Below are 13,871 nucleotides of genomic sequence, written 5' to 3'. Positions count from 1 at the left end.
ATATTTTTAAAAAAAAAAAAAAAAAAAAAAAATCACATCTGACAAATCAGCACAACTGCACGAGAAACAGATTCTCCAGTTTACCTGAAATACTGTTTTGGGCCACTGCTCATTATCAGGCTGAACATTTAAATACAGTTTTTCATCTCAACTAAGTGCTGAAAACCTGATAATTCTGTCAGCTGAGATTTTATCCTGCACCATTCTGTTTAAGTTATGTCTTCTGCTAAAGGACCATCAGTAATTTTAAACTTTTTTCTTACGCTAGTTTTCCCTAAAGTTCCAAAATGGGAAACAGTGACAGTTATTACACATTTCCTGACAAATAAAGTGACATACAGCACTAGAAGGGATCCTTGGGCAAGATAAATACAATCAACAAACTTCATAAGGTGACATTAAAATGTTGAACATGAAAATATTCTCTTGCTTACCGAAAATTTCTCCATTTTTGGCAAATTCTGTCACAAGGTACAACATGCTTTTGGTCTCCATCACCTGTTGATGGAGAAATTGCACATGAGATTGTTTGTGGGAAGAGCAAAAAGCAAACAAACACCCAAACGGATACTTATTTTCATTGTTCTCTTCTGGTACAGATGTGAAAGTCTTTCCCTTGCACATACAGCTATGACAGTATTACACTTTTTTTTTTTCCCCCCAGCATTACCTCAACAATTTCAAGGGAAGCATTTGCATGCTAAGCACAAGGATAAGCTTTAAATACTTCATAAAGCCAGTGTACAGAGGTGGTGGTGGAGAGGACTCCTGGCCACAAGTCACTAACACAAAATGGTAGTATCCTCAGCACCTAGTTTAAGGAACTGGCCTAAAGTAATTCCCTTGCTAAGATGCTGATGGCTGGTGCTTGGGAAAAAAGACTGGGGATAACAGTGACGTTTGTTAGACAGTTATAGAAAGAAAAAAAACACATAAGCGATCTTAAAACCCGGCAAAATTCAGGTGGAAGCACCACACAACCCCATTGTACAATCTGACAGTGCAGCTACACAACTATCACATCCTCAATATATCCTCTGGTGGGGGGAACCACCAAAAAACCAAACATAAAGCACCTTCTGCTTTTCACTTCTGGCCAGTTCCAGCCTTTCTATTGCAAGAACAAGCTACTCAAATCAAAAACTTGGGAGGCTGAAAGGAATAGAGGGAGATAAACGGGAAAAAAGAAAGAGGGAAGACTTCAAAACTTTTCTGTGAACACCTGTTCGTGGCCTTGAACAGAAAGATTTTCACCCAACAATTCCGAAGTCCATACTTCCATGATACAAGTTGAAAACAGCAGTCCAGTCAGTTATCTTGCAGCTTGCTTCCTAATGAGCTGCTCCTCAATTAAACAGCTATTCAGGAATACATTGTACCAATAGCACAATCAAAAGATACACCGAAAGGGAAAAGTTATAGAATGGTTTGGGTTGTAAGGGTCCTTAAAGATCATTTACTTGCAACTCCCCTGCCATAGGCAGGGCCACCTCCCACCAGCCCAGGTTGCCCAAAGCCCTGTCCAGCCTGACCTTGAACCCTTCCAGGGAGGGGGCAGCCACAGCTTCTCCGGGCAGCCTGTGCCAGGGCCTCACCCCCCTCACAGGGAGGGATTTCTTCCTTAGATCTAATATAAATCTGCTCTCTGTCAGTTCAAAACCGTTATCCCTCATCCTACCTACACTCCCTGATAGAGTCCCTCTCCAGCTTTCCTGCAGGCAGGTGATGGACACTGGCTTGGCCCCTTCACCTGCCCGTTCCCTCAGGACCCGCGGATGCGTATCATCAGGAACCATGGACCTGTGCACCTTCAGGTTCCTTCGATGGTCTCAAACCTGATCTTCTCCTACCGTGGGTGGTTCTTCCTTCTCCCAGTCCCTGCCTTGGCTGGAGCCCTTGCCAGTGAAGACTGGGGCAAAAAAGTCATTGAGTACCGCAGCCTTCTCCATATCCCGGGTGACCAAGTCTCCCTTTTCCTTCCAGAGAGGGCCCATGTTTTCCCACATATCTATAAAAGCTTTTCTTGTTGCCCCTGCCGTCCCTGGACAGATTTAATTCTATCAGGGCTTTGGCCTTCCTAACCTCATCCCTGGCTACCTGGACAGTGTCCCTGTCCTCCTCCCAGCCTCTCTCTAGGCTTTCTTTTTAAGCTTGAGCTTGTCCAGCAGCTCGTTGTTCATCCATGCAGCTTCCTGGTGCTCTCACCTGACTTCAACTTCCAAGTAAAAAAGTCATTTAGGACTTCCCTTCAGTGCAATACAAACATTTCAACACTCAACCCTTTTTGGGTCTATTTCAATACCACAGTAAAATAGTTCAGCCTGAGCCATCTGTGGACAAGACCTTCTCAAATTTAATTTTTTGTATTTTATTTACGCACAAGCTCGAGAGTACTAGAAGACTGCTCACCAATAAATGCTTTTTAGAAGAATACTTTTTTAAAAAGGCAAATCCTGAAAGATATATAGTTATAAAACCAGCAGAATTACCAGAAAACTGACAAGCCAGCAGACAGAACAAGATGGCAGTTCTTCAGTCTTTTCTGCACCCTTGTTTAATTCTACAACAGCTGAACATATTATGACTTAAATGTCTGTATCTGGAAGGCAAAACAGTTTGTAAAGACTGTTTTAAACCAACATTTGGAGACAGGAAGCTGCAACAGCCTGTGGATTACATATATGGAACCACTCTTAATTAAGCCAAGACTGCTAGATTCATTACCTAACTGTGACAATCCTCGGTAGTTCCTTGACATGAGACAATTCAGAAGCTTGTAATGTGGACACAATACAGTGATGGGCATGTTATACTAGCAAACTACTGAGACAGCTTGATTGAAGGCTAAAAAAAAAAAATACAAACTCACTTATCTACCAAATGGATTTCTAACGAGCCAATCCCTTAATAGCGAAGGGGTAAGCGCTACGTAACAGTTATCCTCCTCTTCATGTTATCTGCTGATCTCCAGACTTAAATTTAACTATTCTCAGACTCTACCATTTTTGGGTTTTGTCATTCATTCCGAAGGAACTGTGGTAGGTATTACTCAAGCTAGTTAGAAATTTATCTCCCTAAGGTACACCTCCACCTGGTGAATCAATATTTTAAAGAGGAAGTGCCAGTCTCTCCCCCATAAAATGAAATTAAAGCTAAACAAGCCTAAACTGGGATCTTCGTCTTGATTCAGTAGAACAAATCCAATGCCATAGGTCCAAGTCCTTGGGCTCACACTGCCTTTATGGATATCATCAGATGAACTTAAATTCAAGTTTGGTTTTAGGCACAAATCTTCATTTGTTTATTGAGCTAGGTTTACTTGAAACAACAAGAGATTATCTCAGAAGCACCGTGTGATTTGTTAAACAAAACAGTACCGGATCCCAAGGGGGGGCCCTGAATTCTCAGGAAAGCCTTAAAAGTAAGAGTTAACCAAAGTAGAAATGCCAGCAGCCTCAAACATTTTACAATAAGCTAGCAGGAACAAAAAAATGAAACAGAAGAGGAACAATATAGAACAAACCTGTATTTTATTACACAAACTATGCGCACTAAAAAAAAGTCACAAGTAAAAACCTTCAACAGTTTTCATTGTCTGCATTATCACAAATGCAGGTTTATCTCTTACGTAAATACGCATTGTTATACCATAATTATTTATCCTTCATGTTATAAAGGGATGCATTCAATTCCACAACGTACATAATTCATTTTAGGATAAATATCAAATTGTCCATATCCACAACAGGAGCAATATGCAAGACTCCAACAAAAATAAATCCAATGAATTAGTTATCCATCTCCTAGTAAACGCACTTCAAGATAAAGTGTTTGGGAAGCTCTTGCCTGATGTGTGCATTTACATCACAAGCACGTCTGCAGGATCTGGATTTACGTATCCTCATGTTTTATCTTCGGATAAGAAAAAAAAAAAGGCTGCAAGTACTCCTCAATCTGCACTCTGAGCCAAGACTCAACTCAAGAAAAAGCACTCTATCCACACAGATCCCCCCAGCTCACACTCACCGTTAGATGCATTGCGATGAATATTCCCACCCTGCTCTAGCTTACACAGAACCTTGTCTGCTAACAGACAGCAAGGTCTCATCAACAACTCAGCTCTTTCACTAACACAAAATGTACAAACTTCTGTGTATTTTAAGCAGATTCCAGGTATGCTTGAGTATCTAACCCAGCCAGCCTAATTGGTACCACAGAATGAAAGAGACCACAACTGCTGTACTTTCAAAAAAGTTACAAACACTTATCCAGTGCAAACCGATTCCAGAAAAGCTGAGTTTGTCATGGGCTGGTGGTCTGCCAGAAGTCACTACTGGTATAGAGGGAACTCTTTGTACAGGAGCAAAAGAGTTGGAGAGAATGGAGAGAAAAAAAAAAAAAAAAAAAAAGCATTTTCATTATCTGCACTTCTCGGTAGATCTTCTCCAGATTCACAGCATCCAGCTGAGATTTGTCAATGATTTTTATTGCCACCTGCAAACAGAGAGCAAAAGTAGGATTAAAACTCCGCAACATTCTCCTCATTATAAAGGAAATACTGCAACCCCAGATAACTGGGGGCTTGCTTCTAGCTCAGAACTACACATCCCACACTTAAAAACACAGCAGCACGACCCTGTAGTCCCTGTAAGCGGCTGCAGGACTATCACCTATACCAGCATGTCAGAAAAAGAAAGTTTTACAAGCAATTGAAGACAGAATGTGTGATGAGGTCAGTGCTCCAGTAAGTCCAGGTGCAGAACGCTTTTGGATCAGTAGCTGGTGGGAAGAACTGAGGACCCTTCATGGAGCACTGTTGTAAAGTGAAAAACTTTCTTAAAAAGCCTCATGTTACCACTGTGGCTTACACTATGAGCGTCCATTTCTGGAGTCGAGGGAGCCAATCTGAATCCCACAAATGCAAAAATCTTATTTTCAAAGAAAAACTGTTGGGTCAACAATCACAACATGGTGGATCCACGTAGTTTCAACCGTTACATGCTTATTTTAACTTAAATTAATATGCTGCCACCATAAAGACATCTGCAGTTCATCTGTTCAGGGAAAAAAACCTGTACAGATGTTTGTCAGTCAAACCTTGCAAACGTATCTCGGTTTAGAAAACAGATCCTGGTTCTGTTGACCTGGATTTTAGCCAATACCTGCAAAGTGAATTGCAGATAACCACACATGCTTAGAAGACTAAAAATTTCAGACAGAAGATATTTAAAAAATAAATTTAAACCACGAAGGAAAATATAGCTGCTATAAAAAACCATGCAAGGGATAACAGTACTACGAAGCATTGAATATATAAACGGTGTTTATTCACCCTGAATATCACATTATTAATGCTGAAGCAAGAGAAAATATAAGTCACACAAATGCTTCCAATTATAACTGCATTTCACAAACTATTGAACTACAGGAGACAGCTGCTATGCAGGAGACAAATCCACAGGAGGTGAACCTCATTATCTCCAGTAGAGCTGATTATAGACCCACCTGAATTCAGAATTAACTATTTATTGACTTCATTTCAGTATGCTTTTGCTTGATAACCTCTTCAAAAGTCACTTGTCTTCCACAATCACCAGAAAAATAAGATTTGCTATGAATTAATAAACTTGAACTAGCTTTATCATCAGTGAAAATTTGGTTTTGCTTTTAAGATGCAGGATGCATTCTTACATGGCTGAGGCAGAACAAGACTATTTTCCAAAGCAAGCAAGCAATTTAAATTTTTTTTTTTTCAAAACATAGGTGTGGGTTGTTTATTTTTTCTGTAAACAACATTAACGTAGAACTCACTGAAGCTAAATTTATCAAAAACCGCTCCACATTTTTAAGATTAATGATATACACAGCCATTAGACAGAAAACAAGAAGGTTCATACCCCACCACATTTTCACCATTAATCAAGAGTGACTCCAGAGGCTTTGTTCTTCAAAACGTAACAGCGGGCACTCTGGAAGAAGTGGTACCTAAGCCAGTACTCAAGCACTTGACACTAAACTCCTTCCTGCTAGCTCTGCAACTTTATCCTAGGATAACACAGAGCAATTTAGGGGATCCTGATGCCTAATCTTTTCAAAACATGCTTTCCCCTGTTGTCTTCCACTAGCTCCTTGTATTTACAGCACTCTCCACAAAGCATCTGCTCTGCCCTCTCCCATTACGCTGCGCCCGGACTGGGAAGCGTACAGCGATGCTCCAGATGGCAGGTCCTACCAGAGCACAGATCTGCCTCTGAAAGCCTCTGTCTCCTGACTATCTCTAAGCCATGCAGATCACCTGCTTCTGTTCCTATTTATTACCACCTCATCCCATTCCCATCCCTCCCAAATACAATATTAATTTGCTGTCTTACACTTGGTATACAAATAAAACTTGGCAATAAAGCTCTGGCTTCACACATGCAAGGGGCAGGCAAAAGAAAAGCAGTAACACACGGGACTGGACTATCCAAACGCACACTTCCCCACTCGCTCTCGCCAGATTCGCGCTCCCTTTGACTACTCCCTGCAGCAATTGCTCATTCTCTCAGCAGGTCCTGTTTGCTCATTTATAAAGGCAGAACAGCAAGCTGCTGCCTTATTTGGTCTGATTATATGCCATGTGGCAGCAGAGGATGCAAACAATCCTTCGTCCAGCTTAAGAAAAAGCACCACACAAAACCCTGTACCTTTAAGTCTCCCTGGCTTAATTTAAGATCACACCTAATAAAATGACTTCTGTTTTTTGGGGGGTTTTTAGGCACAATTTAAGAAGAAATCACTTCACTATAAAGGTACAAAATGGCACAGTACTCAAACCAAGCCACTAAAATCAGGCTGAATTCTTATATATCACAAAATATTTCTTAGAAACAACCCACGTGTCACGCTTCTCCCCTTCCTCTAATTTATTTTATGCTGTCTCTCTGGAATCAGAGACACAAGCTGGCTTCTCCTTCACTTTCCCCATCTATCCCAGTTTATACCCATTATTTGGGTGATCTCCAGATTTAGGAAGAACGGAGCCCACTATTTCTTATTTACAAACCTATGAAAATATTAATCTGTAGCAATCTCGCATTCCTATCACAAAACAGTAGCACATCTTTCAGTCAAGCAATAAGGTATCTCCAATCTCTGATAGAGAAGGCGTTCAGGAAAGTCTAAATGCCTCCTCCGTTGATCTAGAGTAATGCAAAAAAACCCAACCATCCTGCTTTTATTTATTATTATTTAAAGTTTAATGGCAATCCAATTAAAATAGCAATTTACACAGACAACAGCAGCCTCTCAATAACTTGAGCTTCTTCCTCCACCACCTCCTTTCTTCACATAGACAACAAAGTGTAGAAGCTCTACCTAAAACTCGCATCCCTTGCAACTTTTAGGACTGCCTCCTTCCCTGGCTCATTTAATTTCACCTTACAGACAAGTGATTTACAAAGATTTCTACAAATGCAAGTGAAAAAAATACAGTAACTTCCTCACATTTACTCTTTTAGGTATCAGAACTGTGCGCAGTACAGAAAAGCTAATAAAAGCAAATCCAGGACTTTGAAGAGGTTAGGTCTAGCATAGAAGAGGAAAAAAAAACCACCAAACAAGTGACACTGCTGCAAAGCAACAAGTAAGGTGTGGGTTTGGACAATTTGAAAAGAAAAAAAACCCCAAAACCGACAGCCTGCTCTCTGGGGCTCATGTCTAACTTTTGTTTATCTATCCATCACACTACCATCAGTTTGATCAGCACGAATATTTATACTTCCTTCTATACTTCTCACCTACTCCTAGCGGGGAGGGGGGAGAATTCTGCAACTGTATAGCTTGCCTAGTGCTACTTTATCCAATGAAGCTTGACTCCCATCACCGTATCCTACTGAAAAATCTAGCTGACACTGTGTTTTTCCAGGATAGTTTGGCACTTCCACAGTTTTGCTCTTGAGTATTCCTTTTCCTGAAAGTACCAACACTTCAAACGCAGCCTGTTACCACTTCCCAGCCTATCTACAAGCGTCTGCTGCCAACTTTCTCCAGAGACATCAGACGTTATTCTGAACGCTGCAGTTCCTAGCTTCTAACATCCTCAGAGTTCCAACAACAACAAAATAAAAATCAGTTTTAAACTTTCTTTTCCCAGATAACAAAAGTATCCGTTTCCCTAGGAAAACCTAGATGACTCCTTTGTCCTTCTCCAGTTTTAAGGATTAAACACTTCCATTTCCACTTCAATTTCTTAATAATCAGTGCCTGCTGTAGTTTTATGTTTTCCAAGGTAAGACTGCAACTATATAATCACTTCAGCTACTAAAAGTAATTTTCTATCAAATATAAACGTGCAGAAGACATTTTTCATCTTTATATGGTTAAAATCCTCAAACAGATCTTATTTCCTGAGCAACAGCCAGTAAAATGTCATTAGAAGAAAAAAGCATTTAAAAAGAAATAATAATAATAAAAAAAAAAGAATAGGTCATAAATTTGGGATGCATGGCTACAAATCCTCCTATAACCTTCACTATACTTTCTGGCCAAGAACAGTGCTTCATGTTCCAGTGTTTCAGACCTTCTTCTTTTTCCAGAAGTTTCCTATCCTATCTCCTCGCTGCACACATTTAGAAATACAACTCCCAAAGACTTTCGAAAGACTGAAAAAAATCCTTCTTCTGAAAGTGTGGGAGCAAGAAAACAAGGTCTTCAGGTCACACATTTCTAGGAGCAGAACGGCTCCAGGAAAATCCTCTTACAGTGGTTTTGAAACATTTCCTTATCTGCCCATACCACAAAAACTGATCGTAGATTTAGAACAAGTCACAGAACAGCAGCAGTCCACAAAAGCACACAGCAACATTCTATATTGTCTACATGATCACTCACCTCCTCCCCAAACTATAACACTAACACCTATCAGTGATGGAACTATCAGGCGTTTACAGCTTTTGAGTCAGAAAAGATCAGTTTTGTTTACACACCGGGCATTCAGGTACAACAATGCATCAGGGACTTGGATGAATACTTCTGCAAAAATGTTTATATGAAGATATCGCCAGATAATAATGCCAGCATTAATAAAATGCTCTTTATTAAGACAGTTAATACTGAACTCCTGCAGGCAACTACGGAGCTAGAGAAATTATGTTATATGTGAATTTGCAAATGTTGGAAAACAAATCGTTCTGGAGCACTACAGAACAAGCCACTGGCTCAGCAGGCTCCTTGCTACCTGTCATGATGTTAAGAAATGCATTTTGTCCTGCTGCACCCATAACCTGTTCAAAAAAACCCACAAAACAAGACTTCTTTAGCTAGATGATTCAGTGCACAGCTATCACTAATATATTCATAAACGTGTGTGCTGTGTAACCACCTTAGTTCAGTCTCTAGGATATCTGAAACAATTTTAAGCACAGCTCTCCACTAATTAATAATATTTTATTTGAGATGCAAGAGGAAGAGATGCAAACTAATGAAGAACAAGCACGATATCTCCAGTTTAAACAGATTTTTAGCTTAAGAAACCCACATTACACCAAACCACGCTTAGTCTTACAGTGTGGAGTTATTTGGTACTATTAAGTGTCTGGTTTTGAACACAGAGAGTAAAAGCATGTGTCTACTTGAAGTAAAAAAATTTGCTATTTGCAATCCTTGCACAACTCTCGATGTGTATAATACAGAGGTGCACACAGTGGCAGGCTTCTATAGGAGAAGCAGCAGAGCAGCAGCTGGCACCACTGCTTCTACAGTCAAATGCAGATTAGATCTCTCAGTCCATTGGCATCTTCAGTTTTCCTGTATCTTGCCAAAGGCCATAGAAGATTTAGAGAAAACACACTTGGAAATGCTTAAAATCCAGCCACTTCTTGCTAAGGATGTGAGAAGGAACAGTGCATTCAACAGCAACAGCTCATTTTATCCATAATCTCAGCTGTGTCATGATAACAGGAGAAGAAGTAGTAATTCTTAGAGGTGGAGAAGCTGCTTCAAGATGGGGAACAGTTTCCTATTTGAAAAGTGTGTTCTGTTCCTTGCTATACAGCTTGCTAACAACTACCAGCATACTGCAGAGATGTTGGAACATGACTTCAATCTTCAGAAGACAGCGCAAAGAGACTGGCTGCACACAGAAATGAATTCTCATTTCTCTGGTATGGTCCATCACTGCCACAGCACAAGCAAATTAATTTGGCACATGCCAAATTAAAGACTAATACACTAGTTTTGCAACTAGTTTTGGCACTTTTTTTTTTTAATAGTTACCACTTTTAAGGAAAATAAAAGACAACAAATGAAAAAAAAGCCAACGTGCATCAATATATAGTATTAGTAGATACTTCAAATGACCCAAAAAAGGGAATCCTGTTCCCGTATCTTCCCCATCACCAGTTTTTGCTGCTTAACGACTTATATTAAAAAAACCCAAAACTAAATCTTTGCACGTTTCATGATTTCATCTTAAAATATTACGTATAGCACACATTTCCTTCCCTCTTTTACTGAAGGCTGAGGGAACCAGAGTTTGCTCAATCCTCATCTGACATCTGGGAATCGAAATCATCCAGCAGTGAAGGCGAAATGCTTGTCCAAGAAAATATGAAAGTTCTTCTATCCTTCAGCTACCGCAGCTTTCCATTTTCCTTGATTTTACATGATTAAATTAATTCTCCAATGACTCTTTAAGAACAAACACCAAATAAAAACCCCCACCCTACCACAACACCCTCCCAACAAGTTACCATACAAAAAGAGGTTTGCCCATGTCAGCCCAAGCTTTAAGGTTTCGGGCAGGTTACAGAAATTCAGATTTATTAACCCACTACATCCTACAAGCAGATAAAGTGCATTAACAAACACAACTTCCTGCAATCTGGAACAACTCCACTTCGCAACAGCAAAGACTTATAAAAGCACCAACCTCCCCTAGGATGAGGCACATCATGCTCAACCAGGTCAACCTGTGAGCTCCACAGAAATGTTCCTCCTCTCGCCCCTGCAACAAATTTAGAGTGCCCACAGCTGCAAACAGTTAAACCACCACACTGAGACTTTATTTTGGGGGGGAAAGGGGGAGTTGGGGAGGGGGGAAATGGTGTTATTTTCCCACTTAATTAGTCTGCTACCTCAAACTGTGTGCTATATAGCACAGGGAGCTGCTGTCTCCACTTGAATCATTCACTTTTACATGTACTTAAGCACACTTGATCAGGCACTCGCAGCTAAATTAGGATCACATCTTGTTTCAGGAGCTGGTAGAATTTTCAGAGAAAAGTGGAAACCACCTATAACATAGCACACAGCTAAAAGCATCACTGAACCGTAAGGCCACACTAGCCAGGAGGGTTTCAGTTTCATCTGAGGAGCGATGGCTAGTATTCTGTTGTAGATGACTAATCCTCAGGGGGTATTAGTGACAGAGTTTTGGGGGTTGGTGGGGAACAAGACTCTTTCACACACAGGCTATTCACAAAGGCCTCCCTTCATCCTTAAAGTGCACTGCTTTTTCCCAAGTAGTACCTTCACCTATTCCACTGCTCATTATTTCACACATCATATTTCACTAGAAAAAAATATCCATCTTCTTGAACTTTATGCTTCCGATTACTTTTGTTCTCTTAAGTCTCCTTTTCTGCTTCAGAGGAAAAAAATTTTACTTATTTGCGCATGCCTCATTTAACAGAAGTTACCCTGACATCACAGGATTTCTCAGCAACAGGATAAATTACCATGGCAGGAAAGCACGTGTCATTAACTTAAACGGCAACAAACACACAAACAACAAGCAAAGCAAAGGTCACCTCCAAGCATGCAGCCCCCTCTGAGGCACACTGATGGACTGTCATTAAGGAGTCGTGCACTGCCTCTATTACTACCAATATATATCAATCTCCCCATTTTTCTTAACCTTCATACTTTTTTCTGATTGACTACTTACTCATGCAATTTTAGCACTGCATTAATACAGGATTCGAGTTATGATTTCTGAGTTCATTTGCATACACCATCTACTACCCTGTCTTACGAGGGTCGTTTGCTTCGTGCCTGGGTCTATTTTATTTTCACCTATACTTTGCTAAGTTTACTATTTTCAATTCCAGTTATAAATTCATACTCTGATACGTAGGTCTTCCATAAAAAGGATGGATTCTGTATAGAATCCATAAGTGCTGACCTTTTAAAATAATAAGATCCCATCCTTTTTCACTTTGATGGTTACTGCTAGTCAGTTATGTAAAAAAACAGGCAAATATTTTTATAGGTCAAAGCCATATAAAAATACAGTTTCAAAGTACTGATGCTATAAAAGCCCAACAACACACAGATTCCCAATTTAAAGGTTTCAAGTGGGAGATACAGGTGAATCTCAGACCAGGAAATAGCTGTTTTTAAAAGAGCTTTCTGAGAAAGTCTCAACAGCAACACAGGGCGTTATCTTCTTCCCACAGGACAGATCTGATGGTACACAACTACAGCCTTTCCAGAACCTAATAAACTGAATATTCTTCCGCTGAAAGTTTAACAAAGGCACAGGAGAGAAGTTAGCAACTCCAAAGATTTAAGCAACAGTTTAGAACAAACACGAAACACGGACAGCCTTCCATCTAGAAACATTAATAAGCAGGACTTCCACTTGATGTGCACAGTGAACTACCACTACATCGAGGTGTTGCAAACTTGAGGGCTTATTCAAAGTAGTATTTCGATAGAATTAACTTCCCCTGACAGCACCAGCCAGTCTTCATAGTGTTCCCCTTCCTCAAAGGCCACGTAAATACTTCAAGCAACTAACTCAGCAGTTAAGTTCCACATAAGCATTTTTGCATCTCCTACTGCAGAAAGTCAATGTGGCTGTATTGAAAAATTAAAGACCTTGGCAAAAATCTCCAACGCAGGCACATCTGCTGTAAAAATGATGCAAAAGATAAAAAAAAAAGGCTTCAAAGTGGACACAAGGCTCCTAAGAAAAGGAAAGCTAATTAAAAAATACAAGGCTGTATTAGAATGCACTGGAATTCAGCAATTTCTTAGAACACAGATGGGATATATACCAGAGTTGGGGAACTGTTAAGCTCTAAGTTTACTGTAACTTTTCTTATGTTGAACAATACTAAGCAAATATTCTTTCTAACATGTCCAATTAAAATTAAGATTGTTTTCTTCCCTATTACAAAATCTGCCAAAGAAGTAAGAACTCAAAAAGTAAGCAACAAATTACAATCTTCAAGTGAAGCACTGAGAAGGCTGGCATGTGCCATCCAACTGGGGAACAGAGCACTAACACTGCAAGGTCTTTGCCTGGCTCTTCAGGAATGGTAAGGATTTAAAAATAATTAACAGTTTATTATGAAACTTAAGAAACAGGACAGTAAGAGAAATTTCTTTTGATACGTGGGACGCAAAGCACATTTATCACTGCACGGCCAGGACAGCGTTAGCATTGCAGGTTTGTTTTCCTTAGGTGAAGTCCATGCTAAGGGCATTTTTCATGCCTGTAAAGCACGGTTTTACCACACGAGACCACGGTAACTGAATAATTGCGGGTCTTAGTTTTTTACCTTGTACTTCAGACAGGATTTTGCTCGCTTTTTGCCTGGTACAGAGCAGCACAGTAAGCTCTTCTTCAGTAAACAATGAAAGCAACCATAACAGAGCCTCACAAAAAGCTTACCTCTGGGTTGCAACGACTAAAACTACCAAAGAAAACGCGAAGAGGAAGCTGATCTTCCAGAGCCACTACTCTCATCACATACCTGTTCTTCAGAAGAAAACGTGACTGCATTTTATCCGCGCAGATTTACAAATCGATTTTGGTTTGGGTGATGGATAAGACGTTGACGGTCTACAGGCTAATAATCGTCAGGTAACATACACTGGGGGGG

At 40.1% G+C, this 13,871-nt stretch overlaps 1 protein-coding gene across 1 annotated transcript in view; it reads right to left on the bottom strand.

Moving 5' to 3' along the window:
• SIK2 (salt inducible kinase 2) overlaps window positions 1-4,551 on the bottom strand; it is a 48,887-nt gene extending 44,336 nt beyond the window's left edge. Inside the window, exons 1-2 of the mRNA XM_026863783.1 lie at window positions 4,409-4,551; window positions 435-532 (exon numbers count right to left, since the gene is read on the bottom strand). Coding sequence (XP_026719584.1) covers window positions 435-532; window positions 4,409-4,545 — 235 coding nt within the window. The 5' untranslated portion in view covers window positions 4,546-4,551. The remainder of the gene's footprint in view (window positions 1-434; window positions 533-4,408) is intronic.
• Between the last annotated feature and the right edge of the window lie 9,320 nt (window positions 4,552-13,871).

This window comes from Athene cunicularia (assembly GCF_003259725.1).
Source record: "Athene cunicularia isolate RWA chromosome 24 unlocalized genomic scaffold, athCun1 chr24_part1, whole genome shotgun sequence".
Lineage (NCBI taxonomy): Eukaryota > Metazoa > Chordata > Aves > Strigiformes > Strigidae > Athene > Athene cunicularia.
Note: the sequence above shows the minus strand (reverse complement) of the source record. Positions and strands in the feature narration are given on the sequence as shown.